Source organism: Giraffa tippelskirchi, chromosome 3, assembly GCF_054371585.1.
Source record: "Giraffa tippelskirchi isolate mGirTip1 chromosome 3, T2T-mGirTip1v1.2.pri, whole genome shotgun sequence".
Lineage (NCBI taxonomy): Eukaryota > Metazoa > Chordata > Mammalia > Artiodactyla > Giraffidae > Giraffa > Giraffa tippelskirchi.
The window spans coordinates 14,034,212-14,053,678 of record NC_137277.1 but is presented as its reverse complement, the minus strand read 5'-3'; the positions used below and the strand labels follow the sequence as shown (position 1 = coordinate 14,053,678).

At 53.3% G+C, this 19,467-nt stretch overlaps 1 protein-coding gene and 1 pseudogene across 6 annotated transcripts in view; both read right to left on the bottom strand.

The window, feature by feature from the left end:
* Positions 1–19,467, bottom strand: part of MRC2 (mannose receptor C-type 2) — a 60,061-nt gene that overhangs the window by 15,430 nt on the left and 25,164 nt on the right. For all 5 annotated transcript variants that reach the window (XM_081576550.1, XM_081576549.1, XM_081576545.1 and 2 more), the window contains exons 2-9: positions 10,834–11,235; positions 9,951–10,124; positions 9,592–9,756; positions 9,304–9,417; positions 8,691–8,837; positions 4,356–4,544; positions 4,084–4,238; positions 2,566–2,673 (exon numbers count right to left, since the gene is read on the bottom strand). In XM_081576550.1, the coding sequence (XP_081432676.1) occupies positions 2,566–2,673; positions 4,084–4,238; positions 4,356–4,544; positions 8,691–8,837; positions 9,304–9,417; positions 9,592–9,756; positions 9,951–10,124; positions 10,834–11,235 (1,454 nt within the window). The remainder of the gene's footprint in view (positions 1–2,565; positions 2,674–4,083; positions 4,239–4,355; positions 4,545–8,690; positions 8,838–9,303; positions 9,418–9,591; positions 9,757–9,950; positions 10,125–10,833; positions 11,236–19,467) is intronic.
* On the bottom strand, positions 7,017–8,454 carry LOC145541099 (D-aminoacyl-tRNA deacylase 1 pseudogene; annotated as a pseudogene). Its single transcript, XR_014078770.1, has one exon. The product of XR_014078770.1 is annotated as a D-aminoacyl-tRNA deacylase 1 pseudogene (transcript).

Sequence of the window (19,467 nt, the reverse complement as noted above, 5' to 3'; positions counted from 1 at the left end):
CCAGGTTCGGAGTAGAAGCGTGGCCCAAGGGAGGCAGCCAGTCACCCGGCCTGTGGCCTGGCCAAGAAAGATGAGTGGCCCACTGGACTCCTCTCTTGGGTATTTGAACCAAGAGATGTATTGGGAAAACTGCCAGCTGGCTGGGAAATGAGAGCTGAAAAGCTGGGAGAGCGGCCAGCGAGTGGAGGGGGATGGTTGATCCTCAGGGGCCTAGAGAAGCTGGAGTAATGGCATGGAGGCAGTGCCTGCCTGAGGGCGGTGGGGGTGGAGAACAAACCCTCAGTGAGGGGCAGCAAAGTTGCAGTAGACCGCCCTTCCTTCACGGCTGGCTCCCTACCTGCCCCCCACCTGCCCCAGGAGACCAGGGAGGCTTTATCCCACCAACCCATGGCCCCTGGGGTTGCCCTGAGGGCCTCTCCACCCCTGCCTCGCAGACGAGGACCTGAGGTTCTGAGACATTACACGGCTTGATTTTGTACAGATAGTACAGGTGGAGCTCAGGCCTGAACCCATGCCACAGAGACTGCGTCCATCCCCACCACAGCCCAGCTCCTCCTAAAATGACCCCAGGTGCCTACCAGGGTCTTTGCCTCCAGCAGGGCTTTGAGTGGGATACCTGGGGGGTGGGGGCTGGAGCCCGGGAGAGAGGTGAGGCGGGGGGAGGGGGACAGCCCCCTGGGCAGGAGCCAGTTCAGAACAAGCTGGTGTGTGTATATGTGTGTTTATGTATATGTAGATGTATGTGTTTAGTCATATTTATGTGTGTGTATATGTGCATGCATGTATGTATGTGTATGTGTGTTTATGTGTGTATGTATCATTGATGTTTAGTCTCTGAGTCATGCCCAATTCTTTGTGACCCCATGAACTGTAGCCCACCAGGCTCCTCTCTCCATGGGATTTTCCAGGGAAGAATACTGGAGTAGGTTGCCATTTCCTAGTCCAGGGGAGCTTCCCAAGCCAGGGATCGAACCCACATCTCTCGCATTGCCAGGTGGATTCTTTACCACTGAGCCATGAGGGAAGCCTGTGTGTATGTGTGTGTTTATGTGTGTGTATGTGCATATTGTGTATGTGTGTATGAATATGTGTATGTGTATGTGTGTTCATATTGTATATGTGTGTATGAATATGTGTATGTGTGGATATGTGTGTTTATGTGTGTAGGTATATGTGTGTGTTTGGGGAGTTTCCCTGGTGGCTTGGACAATAAAGAATCTGCCTGCAATGCAGGAGACCTGGGATCAATTCCTAGATTGGGAAGATCCCCTAGAGAAAGGAATGGCAACCCACTCTAGCATTCTTGCCCGGAGAATTCCAAGGACAGAGGAGCCTGGCGGGCTACAGTCCAAGGGTCACAAAGAGCTGGACACGACTGAGCGACTAACACTTTCTCTTCCTTTTCATATAGGTGTGTTTACACGTGTATGTATAAATGTGTAGGGGGGGTGGGGCACAGATCCCCATATTCCAGCAGGACTGTGCTAAGACCCCTGGCTCTCCTGGGGTGTTAACCATGGCAGCTCAACAACCCCCATTCATTCCAGGCTGGCCCTGGCACAGGGCAGTTAGTCATAGCCCCTCTGCCTCACCCAGCCTGGTCAGAGCCCCGGCCAGCCCCTGACCACGCTGGCCCCCACACTTCAGCCCGGCCCCGTGTGCTCTCTCTTCCTCCCCACTGGAGCTCATGCCTGTGGGCATTTCCTGCTCTCCCCCTAGGGGGGAGTTTGGGGTGCAGATGGGTGGGTGTGATAAGGGGGCTTAATCCAAAGGAAAACAGAGTGAGGAACCAGACTGGCAGTGAGGGGCTGGCAGGAGGAAGGTGGCTTCGGCAGAGGGAGCCACCAGGGGCCCAAACACCACAAAGTGGCCTTTATGAGCAGCCTGCTCACATGGTCCACACTGCTCACATCCCTGCTTGTCGGGGTGGCGGCTGTGGGCGGGGAGGGAGGTGCGGGGCTGAAGGAGGTGAAATGGGTCAATCACTCGCCCTCACCCTCATTCACACCTTCTCTCCCCGACTCATTCATTCCCCCCATTCAGTCCTAATCCCTCCTCTCCTTAGGGCTGGAGCACAGGGAGGGGAGGGTGGTTCCCCTCACCCCCACCCCCAGGAGAAAGACAAGCTGTGTCTATGGCTGGTGTGCGTGCCAGCAAAGACAGGTGGGAAAGTGGGGGGTAGGGTGGAGGGAGGGTACACAGAGGAGACCCAGGTGGTCCCCAGCAGCCTCCACGCAGGTGATGACTGGACCAGTCTTGGGGGTGGGGGGCCCCCCCACCCCCCCACCCCCCCACCCCCCCACCCCCCCACCCCCACCTCCAGATTCTCTGTGGCTTTCCGTGGAGAGCGGGCTCAGGGCTGGGGTGGGGTGGGGAGCTCCGCTTCCTCCCAACAGCCTTCCACCCCCACTCCACCTCATCCTGTATCACTCCTTCTGGATGGAGCAGTTTGGAGGGCGGGAGAAAGGGAGGGTGCCACAGGAGGCTGCGGATCCCTCCTGCCCTTCTGCCCCTGGAAACCCCTCCGGCTGGCCCCACCCGAGGCAGCTCCAGAAGCACCCTCACCTTCCGGCAGCCATGATCCTCCTCGGCGGTCCCCTGGCTCAGCTGGCCCGCCTTCTTGCAAATGGACGGCAGGGACTGGTTACAGGGACTGTCGTTCCAGCGACCTTCCTAGGGACACAGGGTGAGGGGCGGTGTCAGTCTATCTGCCCCAAATCTCCCAAACCTGGCCCTGCCTCTGACTTGCTGTGTGATTCTGAGCAAGAAGCTTGACCTCTCTGTGCTCCATGGTGGAAAATGGGGGACGAGCGGGATTAGTGCTATATGCCTCACTAGGCTGATGCGAGCACAGAGAGTAGCTGGGCAGATGCCTCCAAACTTGGACAAGCACTGTCAAAATGGAAAAAGTGCTCTTTTAAATTAGCTCACTTCATAAACAGCAAGGACAAGCTGGCTAAGACCATCAGCAAGACAGATGAGATTCCCAGTTTGGCAAGGCGTCCAGTCAGTACTTGCAGATCCAGGACAAGCATAGGCTATGTACCCAGACCCTCCCCTCGTTGATGGAGCCAAAGAGGAACTTAGTTCAGACCCTCCTGACAGCCTTAGCGCTTCTGTGTTCAGTGCATCCAGCCAGCAGTTTTTGTCTGCCTTGAGCACCATCCGGAGGGCAGAGGTGTTTGTGTGTCTTAGCCCCCAGGAAAATGTGCAGTATTTAGCAGATGCTCAATAAAATCACGCATTCTCAGTTGTGTCCAACTCTTTGAGACCGCATGGACTATAGCCCACCAGGCTCCTGTGTCCATGGGATTTCCCAGCAAGGATACTGGAGTGGGTAGCCACTTCCTAATTGTTCATAAATTTTTAAAGAGCATCCTCTAAGCCAGATGCCTCTAGAGCCCCTGGCACTGTTGGCTGTATCTCAAGGCAGGATGTCCTCTCTGTCTCTGAGGTAGGTAGTCTGTCTTACAGTTTTGTCTTTTAAGGAACAGACTTAACTCTGTTTGAAACCCTGTATCAATTCCTTCATCCACCCGCACGGTCTGAGCCACAGCCATGGCAAACAGTCGCAACGCCACCATTTCTTGAGAGGACAGGACCCTGCGCTGGGTCAGGGCTGGCAGGGAGCAGCCCTGCCTGGGGAGCTTGTCCACATAATGTGGGTTCTGACACCACCTGCTGGCGGGGAAGTGCAGCCTGCTGGAGACCAAGATCGCTGCCAGGCAACAAATGTCCAAAGGTTTCATTTAACTCCTTTAGTCCTGCTGAAGACCCTCTGAGGTTGGCACCTTTAGAGTTCCCCTGACAGCTGGGAAAACTGAGGCTAAGGAAACTGAGGCTCAGAGAGGTTAAGTAACTTGCCCAAGATGACCCAGCTAGTTGGAGGTGGAGAGGAGATTCAAACCCTGGCAATCTCTCCATGTGGAAGGGAAGGAGACAAGATGGGGAGAGGGGACTTCCGAGAGGCAACGGGGTGGTGTCACAAGCAGGAGCCAATGACGGGACATCCCTCAGCTGCGGTGGCACAAGGAGGCTGAAGCTGGGGCTGGGGGCCCTGTGATAAGGAGAGAGGGTACTTACCGGCCCCCAGATGGTGACACAGTCCTCCAGGCTGTCCCGGAAGTTGTTGGGCTCAAAGGGGTGCCAGTGGGTGAAGCTCACGAGGCTCCCGTCAGACCACTCAAAATTCATCTGAAGTTTCAGGTCGTTGAGACCAATCCACAGCTCCTCCACCTCTGGGGGGGGTGCGGCAGGGGAGACAGGACATCAGGAGGTCGGCCTTCTCCACCGGCAGGAGAGGCGAGGACAGTGCCTGAGCCCCTGGGACGGGCATGGGGGAGGCGGCCCCTCACCCTGCTTGATCTGCTTGGTGATGAACTCCAGCTCTGCCATGCTGTGGATGCTGAGCAAGTCGCCCCCGCCCCGCAGACACATCTTCTTGGACTCCTGCCAGCTGCGCTTCTCAGCCTGCAGGCGGTAGCAGTGGCCCTGGAAGGGCTGCCAGCTGGGCTCACACTCCACCTTCACGTTGGCCCACACATCTGCAGAGACCAGAGAGGCCACGGCTCAGGGGCTGAGACACCCAGCATGGGCTTGGACCCACTGGGTGTCAACGCAGACAGGGCCTTGAAGTCTACCTCCTCCCCAAACGTGTTCTAGATCCACTCTTCCCACCAAGACAGGTCTGAATGCCAAAGGACGCTGAAAAGACAGAACCCTCAGGGCAGCTGGAGCCCCGGGAGGTGGCGGCAGATTGCACTCAAGATAGGATGGCCCCTCCAGCTGGAGCTCTCAGAGGGAAAGATGGATGGGGACTCAGGACAGAACTGCCCCAGGAGCCTCAGTTTCCTCCTCTATAAAATGGGGCTTCCTGCTGTAAGATTCCAGCTTAGCTCGGGTCCACCTCACTTAATAAATGACACCGCCAACACTATCTCAAAGGACATCTATGGGGACTTCCCTGGTGGTCTGGTGGCTGAGACTCCATGCTCCCAATGCAGGGGGGCCTGGGTTCATTCCCTGGTCAGGGAACTAGATCCCACATGCCGCAACTAAGAGTTGGAATGCCACAACTAAAAAAAAAAAAAAAAAAACCACATGCCACAACAAAGATTGAAGGTCCCACCTGTCACAACTAAGATCTGGCACAGCCAAATAAATAAATACCAAAAAAAAAAAAAAAAAAGAAAGAAAAGAACACCTATGGAGCAGGGCCCCATCAGTCCAGGATGAAGCAGGTGGGGAAACGCACCCCCCTCCCACGTCAGCAGCTCATGAAGTCACTGCTGCCCAGCAGGCATCTGCTAGTTGAAATTTTTCCTCTCATTCCCTCCACCACCCCTTTTCCTCTCCCTGAACCCTAGGGTTGAGAAACCGATTGGTCTTAGGCCCCTCCTCACCCCCATCTCTGTGCATTTCAAGTTCACCCTCTAGGGATTGGGGTCCCAGGGCACCTGATGCAAACAAGCTCTCACTTGGGCCTTGGCAAGAGAAAACAGGACTTCATCAAACCACCTACAACATCGGGCTCGGGCAGGATTCTGCCTGGCTGGGCAAGAAAGCATGTATCCACTTGAAGCATCGTCCCACTGGGATACACTCCATCCTGGGAGATGCTCCAAGGACCAGCCATACTGTCTCTGGCAGACCCGGCAAAGTGGGGAGGGCTGAGAGCCTGAGCAGACTCCCTCAGTGGCTCAAGACCTGTCAATCATCTCTTGTCAGCAGCTGAGCTAAGACCCGAGGCCGCCACCTGGACAGAAGAGTTTAGTGGGAGGGAGGAAGCTCAGGAAACGTGGACGCTTTGGGGGCCCGATGGCACCTGCCTCTGAAATGACATGCTTCGAGTGATGAGTGCTGGAAGGCAGGACCCACCCAAGAAACTGCTTAGAAAATAACACCTTGGGACTTCCCTGACGGTCCAGTGGTTAAGATCCTGTGCCTCCACTGCAGGGGGGTGTGGGCTCCATCCCAGACTGGAAAACTAAGATCCCATATGCCATGCAGTGCAGCCAAAAGGAAAAAAGAAAATATGCCTCCCGCAAAGAGATGTGGGACAGGATGAAAGAGGAAATTCAAGGCTAGAGACATATTTGCAGGTCCGTGAGGCCCCAGAGGAGGGCTCCCCACAGCAGCCACACTGGGCAGATCCAGGGGACAGAGGACTTGGTGAGGGGCCAGGCCTGAAGGGGACCACAGGGGCAAGGCCGACCCACACCAGCCCCGTGACCCTCCTTTCTTCGCTGGCCCCAGGCTCTGCCTTGTCCACCCCCAGGGCGAGGTGAGGTGCCCTCGATGTGGGGATCAGTGTTTTAAATCTTTGCTCCTGACCCCTAGGGGATGAGAGGAGAGAACAGTGGCCAATGGCCCTGAATCAACCTTTGGCAACACTTTAATGGTCAGAAGCAAAAGTCTGCTCTGTTAGCTCTTCACTTTCTGTGTTTTGTGAATTTTTTGTTTTGACTTGCTGTATTTTCTTTATATAAATCCCCTCTTCACCCCATGGTGACCAGACTCCTGCAGGAGCCCCTCTAGCCCATGGAGATGCTCCTCTGAGCCAGGCCAGGTCTCCAACCTTTCAGCAACCCTGCAGGGGATATGAGTTTACCCTCAATCGGCACCTCTGAGACTAAGCTGCTGGACGAAGGCCACACCCCAACGCACCCTGCTCCTAGAGCTACCTGGGTGAATCACAAATGTGAGCAAGACACTCCCTGCCTTAAAAGCTTGCAAAGGCTCCCACAGCCTACCTGGCTCCACCTGAATTTCACCCGGAAGCCAAAATCCTTTAGGGACTGGCTGCAACCTGCCTTTCTGAACTGTTCATGTCCCCGTACACTCTAAGCCAGTACTTCTCAAACTCCACACCAATCACCTAAGATCTTGTGAAATGAAGGTTCTAGTTCAGTTAACTGGGGGGGAGGAGGGGAGAGGCACCTGAGAGTCTGCATTTCTAATAAGCACTTATAACATCACTTAGGAAGGTGCTGTTGGTCCAGGGACCACACTTATTTTTTTTTAAGTTCTCACATGATGTATTATTATAGACGACTGTTCTGGAAAAATATGGACAGCGTAAATGCATTTGGGACCCATCACAGACACTTAGAAATACACCATAGTGTGAAAGGAGGATTCGATGACAAGTGATGTTGGGCCAGCCTGTTCCAAAAGCAAGCAGAGAATCAGGGGAACCAACACGGCTCCCTGAGGGGACCCTTGGGTGTGTTCCTTGCTGCTCTGGGGCAGGGGGGAGCACCTTGCCCACGCTGGCAACACCCATCTCCTCTATTAAACCACAGCAGGAACAGAAAACGGTAGTGCTCCGGTGTTTTGTTTTGTTTTTGTAGGTTCCCAGTTTTTTATTTCCATCTTTCTTTTCAGAATTCGGCTCCAAATTCTTAAAGCAGTGTAGGTGTCTAGCAGTCTAGCATCTTTCATGAATTTTTCAGGATCCAGTTCTGCTGAATGATAATGCACTGCGCCCGGCCCACCTATGGGTTCCTGCTCGGAGGACACATCCCCCTCGGGCCCGCTGCAGGTTTTGTGGTCTTCCTTGCGAGGAGCACTTCTCTTCTTGCTTGATTCGGAAGGCCCTTTGGCTCTGGCTTTTTCTGTCCTCTGTTGTTGCTTTTCAAGCTTCGACAGGTGTTCTGGATCAGAGGCAACAGCGCCAGGGGCTGGAGATTCCAGTTCTATGGTCACAGGCCCGTCGTTCTGAATGTGGACTTGCAGGTAGGCACTGAACTTGCCATCTTTGATGAGATCTGGCCTCTACGCCTTGCACAGCGGCTCCAGGAAGCCCTTGTAAAAGGCCTCAGCCTGCCCTGCGGGCATGGCCAGGTGGAAGTTGGGCTCGTTGCCCTTGAGGACGCGCTGCAGGGAGGACTGGCTGATGCACAGCTCATCGTACTGCTTGTCCATCACGGTCTTCAACCAGTGTTTCCCACTTTTGTCCTCAAACACATGCAGGTTTAAGATCTTCCAGACCACGTGCTCCAGTTCCTTTTGTGTATCTTCCAGGGAAATAGCCAGCAACACACTGATGACCCATCTGATGGCGCCTATCTGCTGTCCCCCAACTGTGATGCTGGCCTGGGTGACGCGCAGCACCACGGCCTTCATGGTGGCAGCTGGGATGGGGACCACACTTTTAAGTAGCGTCCATCTGTATTCTAACCTTCAGGGTGCAATCCTCACTGACCTTAGAGCTTCTGTGACCTTCCAGGCCTCCGTGCCTTTGTACCTGCCCTTCACTCTGCCAGTCATGCACTTCCCCCACACCTCTTTATGCCTTTTTAAACTTACACTTCACTTGAAAGGCCCAAATCCAATGTCACTTCCTGGAAACCCTCCTTAGCTCTCAGGAGCTTGATCAATTTCCTCTCGAAGCCCTCTAATATATATTCTATTTTTTATAATAACTTGGGATATTCCGTTTGTGTGTTGACATGTCCATCACCTGCAGCAGACTGTGACCACCAGGAGGACACGATGGGTCGTGAAGCATTTAACACAGTTCCTAACAAACATCCCGGAATGAATTAATAGCACATTTCAATTTGTTCAGATTTCAGCAGAACCATTTAAGAAGAGGGAGGATCAGAGCCCCCTATGCTGTGAGGGTGGTTGGGCGGTGGCTGCAGCCTGACGAGCCCCCCAACCCCACCCCAGTCCACCCTGCTCACCGGGAGGCGGGGGCTCGGCGGCCGTGGCATTGGGCTTCTTCTTGCAGACGTAGGGCAGCGCCATGCTGCAGTCGCGGTTCTGCCAGCCGCCCGACGACTCCGTGCGGATCACCCCGCAGTTCTCCTCGCTTGGGTTGTCCGGCTGATCTGTGGGGAGCGCAGGGCGCCAGCGCCCCAGGGGAGAGGAACTCACCCCCTGGCCCGGGAGCCCTCCCCCGAGTCTCACGCTTCCCCAGGAGCCTGAGCCCGCTCAGATGCCCAGCGCTGCCTTCGGCTCTCCTGCCTCCTCCCCGGGGCTCACGTGGTCCTTGACCCTCTGTCTGGGCCAACCGTGCCCACTCTCCCTGGCCAGACTGCTGAAGCGTTGAGGGCCCCGGTGCCCGTGGCTGAAGGGGTATGTGGGGATGAAATCCAGTCCACCTCCCAGGCCCAGTGCCCCCAGGAAAGGGCATCATTCCTAACTGAGACAACGCGCTGCACGGACCATCGGCACCCAATCCGGAGTGGGTGGAAATCTGCTGGTCTGGAGTAGGGTACCAGAGAAGGAGTCCCTAGGAGGCCAAGTGCCTGTGGGATCCCCAGGCCGCCCTGCATCCCACACCCGGTGCCTCACCACTCTCCCAGTTGAGGTACTTGAGAGGCGAGTTGTCTGACCACTGCCAGCCTCCACTAGTGTCCAGGTCGTTGAGGCCAATCCACAGCGTGGAGCTGTAGCCAGTGAGGAGCCCTGACCACAAGAGGGCGATAGTGAGAAGGGGGTGGTGGTCCCAACCCCAGTCCTCCACTCGCTGCCCCACCAGCTGCATCCTGCCCTCCAGCAGCAGGAGAAAGGGCTCAGGGCCCCCTCCAAAGGTGGGGACAGGTCTCGGGGTCCTGCCCGCTCCCCCTCCCCCTGCCTCACCATTGATGTAGGTCTGTTCGTGGATCTCCGTGATGCTCAGCAGGTCCGCCCCCTGCTGCTCGCAGCTGGCCCAGGCCTCCCTCCAGGACAGCGTGGACTGGAAGTTGAACTGATAGCAGCTGTCGGTCAACTGGTCCTTGTCCCAGAAGGTCTCGCAGTCGTTACCTGCCACCATGACAGCCAAGTGTGGGTCCCGCCCCGGCCCGCTCTGCGGGGTCCAAGGGGAGGTCCTTCAAGGAATATGCAGAGACCCTACGGAGGTGGGGGGGGGGCACTTCTCACTCGAGTCCGGAAAGTTCTGCCACCCACGCCCGGCGCTCACCCCAGGGCTGGCCTCCTGCCCGCCCGCCAGCCCTCACCCTTGACGGGGCAGAAGCCCCAGCGCTCGTCCTTGCCGTAGTCCTGGGTGGTGGCGCACCACAGGTGCCCGTCTTCACGGCCGGTGCTCGTGCAGCCGTGAAACCACTGGTTGTCATACTTGAAGGGGATGGTGCATGGCTTCCCGTGGGAGTTTCCCTGGATGGTGTAGACCTCTGCAGGAGAGGGGAGCCAGGCCCTTGGCATCTGGACCCCAGAGGCTGCCCAGCCCGCTCATCCCTCAGGGAAAATCCCCTACAGCCCTGGGAGCCAGGGTGGGCAGGGGTCAGCAGAGAGAGGGTGGGGGCAGCGACGCCAGACAGTGGCCGGAAGGCTGCCTCTGCCCTCAGGTCAGCCCAGGAGCCTGGGAGAGGTCCCGCCACTTATCCCATCGGGCTGGGAAAGGGGGTCCCCTAGGGCCCCTAACACCTGTCCAAAATCCAGCTGCCTTGCATGCCAAGTTTCATCTTGGCACTCTAGGTGGGATCCCGGGAAAGGGCTCCCAGGATGGAGCTGCCCACCAGGAAAGGCCTCTCACTGGGTGACTCTGGTCCCCATTCATCCCTGCAAAAGGGGGATGGAGACACTGTGGACGGTGACCCTGGGGTCTCCCTTGAAGAGTGGGCCCGGGAGAAAAGGGATTTCTCTCTTAGTTGTATGTTATACACTTTTGAACTGACCGAGGTCTTTACAAGAGTGTATCAGGTTTTGTACTTCTTTTAAGGCAAATTATATGCTCTAAAGTTCATTTTCTCCATGATCCCCAGATGCTTCCCATGACGATGAAAGAGTTGACTGTCAGAGGCCCGTGGAGGCCAAGGTTTTGTCTCCCCTGCGTCTCTCCCTCGTGGCTCCAGGCCCCTGACACCAGGGACAGCCTCTCACCATAGTAGGGCCGTGCACACAGGTCCTCATCGCTGCCATAGATGCGCCACTGGCCGCTGCGGGTCTGGTCACCGCGCTCGGGGGTGCCAGCCTTGGATGTGTTGCCAGAACGGCCCCCGAGGAGCAGGGACAGCTGGTCGCCCAGGGTGCGACAGTTCCAGCGAAGATTCAGTGCCTCGCGGTCACACTCGTACATGCCCAGGGAGGCGGTGGTATTGGTGCCCGGCCAGCCTGTGCCCAGGCACTGCATGGTGCCCAGGTTGAAGAGCCGGTTTCGAGAGACCCACTTCCAGCGCTGGGCAGGAAGGCTGGCATTGCAGGCTGGGGAGACTCGGACCTGCCCACCCTGGGCCTCCAGGCAGCCCTGCAGTCCATGGCTGAAGATGACGAAGACATTGGGCTCTGGAAGGGAAAGCAGGACACAAGACCATCACAGGGGTCTCCCGGCTGCTGCTGATGGCCAGGCTGCCTGCAGACATTGACCCTGGAACTGGGTTGTGAGCCTTCTCTCCTATGATAAATCACGCCCTTTGGGTGGGGTGGCGAGAGGCATGGCTGGCCCCCTGTACCCAGTCAAGGCAGAGCCCACATGGCCAGCCTCTGCCCTGGTCCCACAACACCTGGAGGAGGACTCAGCCTTCCATCCTGCCTCCCCCAAAGCAAACCAAATTCACACGGCAAGTTGGGGACTGTTTACTTTTATGAAGATCTTAGGAGGAGGGGGAAGGTGTTTATATCACACACCACACTGCAGCCTTTATCCCAACCTCTGGCGTTATTTTTCCACCAAAGTTCTCCAGCCTGAAACTGCTTTGTCTCACTCTTCCCCCCTGCTCCTCACATTCACTGGCTCCATCTTTTCCTCTCATTTAGGATCTTCCCAAACCACTCGCCATGCCCGCCCCCGGCAAACCCAACCATTCAGATCCCATAACCACCTCACTCCTGAGATTTTAGACAGCACCTAGCTCTCTGCCTTCCCCTGTCTCACATCTTCTCACCCATCACCTCGATAAGCAGACACTCTATGAAAGACACTGAAATCCAACCTGCCCCCTGCCAAACACTGATGAAGAAATCAAGACTTAAATTTATAGGAGGTAGATCACTGGTTCCCTGGGGCCAGGTTGGGTAATGGGAATGGGGAGTGGCTAAGAAAAAGCACAGGGTTCCTTTAGGGGGTAATGAAAATGTTCTAAAATCAAATTGCCATGGAACTTCCCTGGTGGTCCAGTGGCTAAGACTCTGCGCTCCCCGTGCAGGGGGCCCAGGTTTGATCCCTGGTCAAGGGAACTAGATCCCACATGCTGCAACTAAGAGTTTGCATGCCACGGCGAAGACTGAAGATCCCTCTTGCTCAACTAAGATCCAGCGCAGACAAATAAATAAATAAACCCAATCATTTAAAAAATAAAATTAGATTGTCATGATAGTTGCACAAGTCTGTGAACAGCTAAGTCACTCCAGTCGTGTCCGACTCTGTGCGACCCCATAGATGGCAGCTCACCAGGCTCTGCCGTCCCTAGGATTCTCCAGGCAAGAATACTGGAGTGGGTTGCCATTTCCTTCTCCAGTGAACATACTAAAACCCAATTAAAGGCATATTTTAAATGGGTGAGTTTTATGAGATGTGAATTGTATCTCAAAGCTTTTATTATATCTTTAAGGTTTTGAGAGAGAGAAAGGGAGAAAGAAAGGAAGAAACTGACATGCGTTTGAGCCACAAAGTGACCCAGTCATGGTATCACACAGCCAGGAAGCAAACCCAGGTCTCTGTGACATCACGTTTTGTGCCCTAGCTGCCACTGAGTACAACAACACACACACACAGCACATCCCAGGCTCCAAAGCACTTCTGCATCCACTGGCCACTGGCTCTTCAGGATAATTTTCATGCCTCGAAAGCATGAGTCTAACTGCCAGGGTTCAGATCCCAGCTATGCCATTTAATGTGTGAGTTGGGTGCATTGTTTAGTTTCCTCATCATGAAACTATTGTAAAGGTTAAATGAGATAATACATGGAAAGTGTTGGAACAGGGTCCAGCACATAGTAAGAGCACCATAAACGTTACTGATAATGATGATTTCATACTATAGGCAAAGAATTTGACTATGGGTAATATTAACAGTTTGACCAGTCTTGAGACTGAAATCGCGCCGCCAGTCTTTGGAGTCCAAACCCCAAGACCTTTCTGTTCCATCACACAGGCCTTATCCTCCCTCTATAAGCCATTCATCATGGCCAAGCAGCACGATCTTCTAAAGATAAATAAGTTCTAAAACAAAAATTTTTTTTTTTAAATAATATTGGAGTGTTCTGTGCTTGCAATGCAGGGGGCCCAGGTTCAATCTCTGGTCAGGGAACTAGATCCCACATGCTGCAACTATGCCCTGGAGCAGTCAAATAAATATTTAAAATAATAATAATATCGGCATGTTGAAAGTCATAAAGAAAACAGTGGTAAGTTCAGTAACATGATTTTTTTCATGGCATGAAAAATGCCATAAAAACAATCAGAATTCAAGTGACAAAAATATGTGTAACTTACTAGAGGCAAATAGTTTATTCCCTAAAATGAAAACAGCTTCTACAAAAAAATATAATAAATTAGGAGTAAAATGGCACCAATATAGTAGAAAATGAGTAAAAGATATGTATACACAGCTAAAACAAATGAAATGTAATTGGCTGTTAAATATTTGAAATGACAGTTCTCTCAAAGCAAAAGAAAAAGCAATATGTCATGTAAGTCTCTCTCCTGCCTTCAAAGGCGATTCATCATTCTATAAATGAAATTCAAACTCCTTGCTATGAGCCATCAGATCCCATGTGTTCTGGTCCTGCTGACCAGTCTAATCTCAGATCACCCTACTCTCCCTTGCTAAGTCGCAGGGACCTCCGTGCCCTTCCTTGAACAGGCCTGATTCTTTCCTGCCTCAGGGCCTTTGCACTGTTTCCTCTGTCTGGCATTTCACATTTCAGGAAAAAAAGTCACATCTAGGGGACTTCCCTGGTAGTCCACTGGTTAAGACTCTGCATTCCCAACGCAGGGGGCATGGGTTCAATCCCTGGTCGGGGAACTAAGATCCCACATGCTCCTGCATGCCACACGGTGCTGCAAAAAATAAAAAATGCAGGTGCCCAGGTACCACTCCAGAGACGGATTTAATTGGCCTGAGATTGGTATTTAAAAAGTCACATCTTTAGAGAGGCCCTCTCTGACTTTCCTATCTAAAGTAGTCACAGTTACTCTCTAGCATAATTCTCTCCCCAGCATTTATTGTTATCTGACATTTTTCCAACATCTGGGCTATCTGTGAGTCTGGGTCTGCTATTTTTTCTAGTAACTTTTATTACATACTGGACACAGTGGATAATGTTACCAGGAGCCTGTTTCCTTATTATTATTATTATTATTGCATGTTGGACTTGTGGATGACACGTTATAGAGAGTATGGATGCATTATCTTCCTTAAAAGAATGTAGAATTTTGTTGTGGTAGGCAGTTAAATTGCTGGTAGATCATCCTGATTCTGCAGGGGCTTGGTTTTGCTAGGGTGGGACTGTTTGGGTTTTTAGTTTAGTCTTAAGGTGTGGCCCTTAACCTTGGGTTTAATCATAAGGTGAGGCCCTTCCAGCATTTCAAAAGAAAACTTTAAGCAATTACCAAGGTCCTCTAACTCAATGGAACTTGAATTCCAAACTCCTGTTTTCTTGGCGTCAGGCAGCAACTGAAATTTCTTCCCCACTGCTGTTTCTTGCTGGGTTCCCTAAAGCGTCCCTCTGCCCATGCATAGTTTCGAGCTGCCAAATATTTGAGGAGAATTTGTATGAGGATATCTCTTGTCTTTCTAGGATTTTCCCTTTGGAGTTTTAGCTTTTCTGGTAGCCCCACACTCTGACCAGTAAAGCTGCCCCGTTCTGTTGGAGCTCCTCAAACTGGGCAGTGTTCTCAGGAGGAAAGTGAAAAAGTGAAAGTGTTAGTTGCTCAGTCATATCCAACTGTTTTCGACTCCATGGACTGTAGCCCACCAGGCTCCTCTGTCCATGGAATTCTCCAGGAAAAAATACTGGAGCAGGCAGCAATTCTCTTCTCCAGGGGATCTTACCCACCCAGGGATTGAAAGCTGGTCTCCTGCATTGCGGACAGATTCCTTACCATCTGAGCCACCAGGGAAGCCAAAAAGCTGCTTAAATGAACCACTCACTTCATCTTTTCTCTCAAGGACTGTTTCCTCCTTGGCCTCTGCCTGGTTTTGACTGCTCCTGAACCACTGTATTTTACATTTTATCATTAACCGATAAGGGCTTTTGGCCAGAGAACCAGACTGATAAAAGCTGAACCTTCCATTTCCAGAAACAGAGCTCATGAACTAACACGGTTTTGTTTATTTTCTGTCTCCCCTCTTGTTCAGAAGTTTCCAAGACTTCATCTTCACACTGTATCCTCAGTACCTGTAACTTTGCCCGACAGACAGTACTGCTTAATAAAATAACAAATGAACAAATGAAGAATGAATGAATGAATTTCATGCCTAGATAACAATCACAACCAACCTAACTTTCTGCTTCTCCTCCCAGCTGCCAAATCAATTTCACTCAAACAGAGCACCCACAGCTCCTGTCACTGCATGTTGAAACTCCACAGTGGGCGGCTTCCCTGGCGGTCCAGTGGCTAAAACTCCACGTTGCTATTGCAAGGGGCCCAGGTTTGACCCCTGGTCAGGGAACTAGACCCCACATGCTGTAACTAAGAGTTCTCATGCTGTAACGAAGATCAAAGGTCCTGAGAGATGCAACTAAGACCTGGTGCAGCCAGATAAATAAATAATAAAACACTTTTTAAAAAGATACGTTAGAATTACAAAAAGAAAGAAACTCCAGAGTGGGAAGGCTGGTGGGGAGGGACACCGGTCACTCTCTTCTTTGATGACACCAGGATGGGGGTCCTCTTTGGGCAAGACACAGGGGACTTCCTGAAGGACCAGCAAGCGTGACCACCACGGCGAAGCCTTCCCCGTCACCCCCTGGCCTAACCTGCTCCTTCCCTTCCAGCTCCTCTCCAGGAACCACAAACTGGCCCAGGACTCCATCCGGGCATGCCCGAGCGTTTGACTGAATTGGGCATTTGTTTCTCAGAAACTCCACTCCAGCGAGGACAGTCAGCAACAGAAAGTAACCCTGGGCAGGGGGAGGGAAAGGGTCCAGGACTGGAAAAGGGAGAAAGCAGCACTTGCTTCTATAGGTGATCTTTGAGACAAGGCTGGACTCGCAGGAGCCTACAGCAGCCCAGGGGCCAGAATCTTCCCTTCCTCCCCAACCAGAAAACCCAGGCACGCGACATAACTTCAGCAGGCATGCAGTTGTAACAAGGGGCAAGTAAAGGTCCAAAAGAGGCCCATGTGGTCGGGAGATGCCACCTTCCCACCACCGGACAGATGAGGAAACTGAGGCCCAGAGGGGAAGAGAGCAGGATGCTCAAGCACAGCACCTGTCAAGGCCTCAGCTTCCTCCTGTCACCCGGGTCACCGCTGCAAGTCCCTCCTCCCTCTGCCGTCCGAGGTCCTGGGTTCAACGACCCATCTCTCCCTGCAGATGTCCCAGGCAATGCCAGGAACACGAGAAAACACACAGCACCATCCAGGCAGAGACAGTGGGTCTGGACACAGCAGAAGACAAGGGCAAATAAGCCCTTGAAGTCCAGGTGTCTGGGGGCAGCGGAGGGAGCTGAGCCTTCGGACTCTGAAGTCACTGAGGATCCGGAGGAGGCAGAAGGTGAGGGATGCGGGTCACAGAACTGCCTTGGCAGCAAATGAGAAAAGGAAAAGGAATTTGGGAGCAGCGGGGAGGCCGAGGGGAATTCTCAGCAGTGGAACCCTGGGGCTTTGCCAAGGAGGGGGCTGGGGGCCTCTGGGGAGAGCATTTTCCACCCAGAGTTGAGGGGTGGGTCTGGGTCCTCCCAGAAAGAAAGCTGTTTCTCCCGGGGCCAATGGAAGCAGAGATGAGGCCCAGGCTTGGCCGAGCTAAAGATGCTCAAGGGACAGGAAGGAAACCAGACATTTTGGAAACTGACTCTGTACCGTCACCCGAGCTCTGCTCTCTACAGGCACACGGGAGGTGGCAGGAGGAACTCAAAGCGAAGACCTGATGCCCCCCAACATGAGAAGTCTTCCCCATCCCAAGAAGGCCCCCTCCACCCTTACCCAGCCCTCTCGCCTGAGAGCCTCGGGTGGCTGTGCACGGAGCAGAAGTGGCCCTCGCTGGGACCTTGTAGGGTCCTCAGTGAGGACAAAGACAAGCCCCTGCATCTGGATGACAACCACACCAACACCACCACACCAGGCACCCAGGTGTGGATCACAATGCACTTGTTCAGGCAGCGAACAAATGAATGAAGCCAGGCAGGTAACCATGCATCGAGCGTCAACTTCACGTCATGCATTCGTTTGTTCAACAAATATTCCCTGAGAATCTCACGGGTGCCGGGCAGGGTGCCAGGCACTGAGGGTGCAGGACTGAGCCACACAGATACAACCCAGCCTCTGTTGCCATACCGGCTGGTAGGGGCTGGGCTCTGTGTGAAAGATATGGAGAGGGTAACAGAATCCCTGAGCTTTTGGAGCCGCCCACAGTCTCTGGTCTTTGTTTTGTCTGCCCAGCAAACTTCCCGTCCTCTTCCCCTTCTTATTTATAAAGAATTTTCCTGTATCTCTGGCTGAGTGGGCACCAGGCTCATTGTGCTATGCTGTGCTAAGTCGCTTCAATTGTGTCCGAATCTTTGCAACCCCATGGGCTGTAGTCTGCTGGGCTCCCCTGTCCATGGGGATTCTCCAAGGCAAGAATACTGGAGTGGGTTGCCATGACCTCCTCCAGGGGATCTTCCCAACCCAGGGATCTAACCCGTCTCTTGCACAGCAGGAGGATTCTTTACTGTCTGAACCACCAGGGAAGCCTAAGAATAGTGGAGTGGGCAGCCTATCCCTTCTCCAGGGGATCTTCCTGACCCACGAGTCGAACCGGCGTCTCCTGCATTGCAGGCGGATTCTTTACCAACTGAGTTACCAGGGAAGCCCACGAGGCTCATTACTGGCCAATAATCATGCCCATCCTCAGGCCACAACGACTGGCACTTAAACAGGGCTGACCCGAGTCCCTCCTGGAACACTGATGTCCCCTCTCTAAACCAGGGCTGCCAACGGCCATGTCTCCTACCACGAGGAAAAGACCTTTCTGCTGTAGGCAAGGAAGGGAGACTATGTGAAGAGACGCGGAGCTGAGAGATGGAAGGAGGGGGAGAGAGTGCCCAGGGTGCAGAATGTCCAGCCCGTCCCTGAGTTCTTGCAGCTCTTCCTCTGCTCCGTGCATCATTCAGGATCATTTGCAGCCACATTTCTCTCTCTTTTCTTTTTTTTGCTGAGCTGGTTTGCATCAGGATTTTGTCCTTGTAACCAAAGAATCCTGATAAACACACAGCCCTAGCTCCTGGAGCCAGAGTCTTTCTCCCAGTCTGGAACACCGGTCCATGCTCCTGACTCCCCTGGAGGCATGGTGCCTGGGTCCCCTCTGACCGTCAGAACAGTGATGGGCTGCTTGGGCCGGTGGCTGCATCTGGGCCACGTCACAGGAGGTGCTTGGAGGCTGGACCCACCCCATCCTCCTGACCACCTTTCTGGCTGCTCCCCCAGAGGTTTTCTCATTTGTGACAATGACAAGTTTTTGTGAAGCACTAAACGAGGTACTACAGGGAAATTAAGGATATGGTTCTGCCCTCAAGATGTTTACAGTGAACCTGGAAAGGCAGAACTCACAAACCAAGTCATGAAAAACAAGCAATATAGCGTGTGCAAAACCATCTGATCTAATTCATACTGCATGGTTTGGGTCGTTCTTGTTGTTTGGTTGCTAAGTCGTGTTTGACTCTCTGCAGCCCCATGAACTACAGCACGTCAGTCTTCCCTGTCCTTCACTATCTCCTGAAGTTTGTTCAAACTCTTGTCCATTGAGTCCGTGATGCCATCCAACCATCTCATCCTCTGTCATCCCCTTCTCCTCCAGCCTTCAATCTTTCCCAGCATCAGGGTCTTTTCCAATGAGTCAGCTCTTTGCATCAGATGGCCAAAGTATTGGAGCTTCAGGATCAGTCCTTCCAATGAATATTCACGGTTGATTTCCTTTAGGATTGACTGGTTCGATCTCCACGCTGTCCAAGGGACTCTCAAGAGTCTTCTCCAGCACCATAGTTCAAAAGCATCAATTAAAGTGGATAGAAATGATTTTCCAGGTAGCTGATGGAATCTTTCTGGCGTGGAGTCTCTGCTTCTCAGACATCCAGGGCATCACCCTGGAAGTTTACTTCTGTACTCAGAGGTAACTGGGCTTCAGAGCTACTTGCCCTACATTGAGTAACTCCATCTCCTCCCTCCAGGATGAGGGTCACCGTGGCCTCCTTTCCTTTCCCCTCTGCTGCAAAGTACACACAATGGGCTGGTCCTGAGGCTGAGCGCAGAGGCTCACACTGTCTCTCTCTCAGGAGCAAGCCTCCCAGCTGTCCCAACAGCCTCCGGGACTCAGCCCAGCAGTGGAGGCAGCCAGAGGTCTGACCTCGGATAAGACGGCTGCTCCCCATTACAAG